This window comes from Nanorana parkeri, unplaced genomic scaffold (genome assembly GCF_000935625.1).
Source record: "Nanorana parkeri isolate BGI_ZX_2015 unplaced genomic scaffold, ASM93562v1 scaffold1748, whole genome shotgun sequence".
Lineage (NCBI taxonomy): Eukaryota > Metazoa > Chordata > Amphibia > Anura > Dicroglossidae > Nanorana > Nanorana parkeri.
The window spans coordinates 210,733-211,258 of record NW_017308016.1 but is presented as its reverse complement, the minus strand read 5'-3'; the positions used below and the strand labels follow the sequence as shown (position 1 = coordinate 211,258).

Below are 526 nucleotides of genomic sequence, written 5' to 3'. Positions count from 1 at the left end.
AGAATCTAAGCCCGTTACTCAGAAATGATTAAAGCCAGAGGCAGCCAGGCACCTAGCATTTTCCTAATAGCATCCTCCATCTTTCTATCAGTGCAGTTTTTTCTCTAAGTTACCTAGCGGACAATTCCTTTAAAGCAAGTTTGCATGTTTGCTGATTGGATGTGTGTGTCTCGAAGGTGGCCAGCACTTCCCGTGGCCTCCAGGATGGAGTGTGCTAATAAATGAGGGCTGCAAGTGACACTTGTAATGGGACCTACATCCCTGATCTCATGCTTCTTGTCTCCGTTCAGGCCCGTCACTATGGAGACGGCACTGGCAGAAGTGAAGGTTGGCACCCCTGTGCCGGTGCACATCACGGTCCTTCGAGCACATGATCTGGTAACACTTTTCATAAATAGCACTTAGCTGGGGGAGGATACATAGACGGGGTTAACCCTTCACTGACACGTCTGTCTGTCACACCGCAGTACTGTAAATTGTTGCTTTGCTCTATGCATACTGCACATAAACTGTAATATATATATAT

The 526-nt window shown here is 46.8% G+C and overlaps 1 protein-coding gene across 1 annotated transcript in view; it reads left to right on the top strand.

The window, feature by feature from the left end:
* Nucleotides 1–205: 205 nt before the first annotated feature.
* Nucleotides 206–526, top strand: part of CFAP70 (cilia and flagella associated protein 70) — a 35,615-nt gene continuing 35,294 nt past the window's right edge. The window contains exon 1 of the mRNA XM_018571390.1: nt 206–378. Within this exon, the coding sequence (XP_018426892.1) occupies nt 301–378 (78 nt within the window). The 5' untranslated portion in view covers nt 206–300. The remainder of the gene's footprint in view (nt 379–526) is intronic.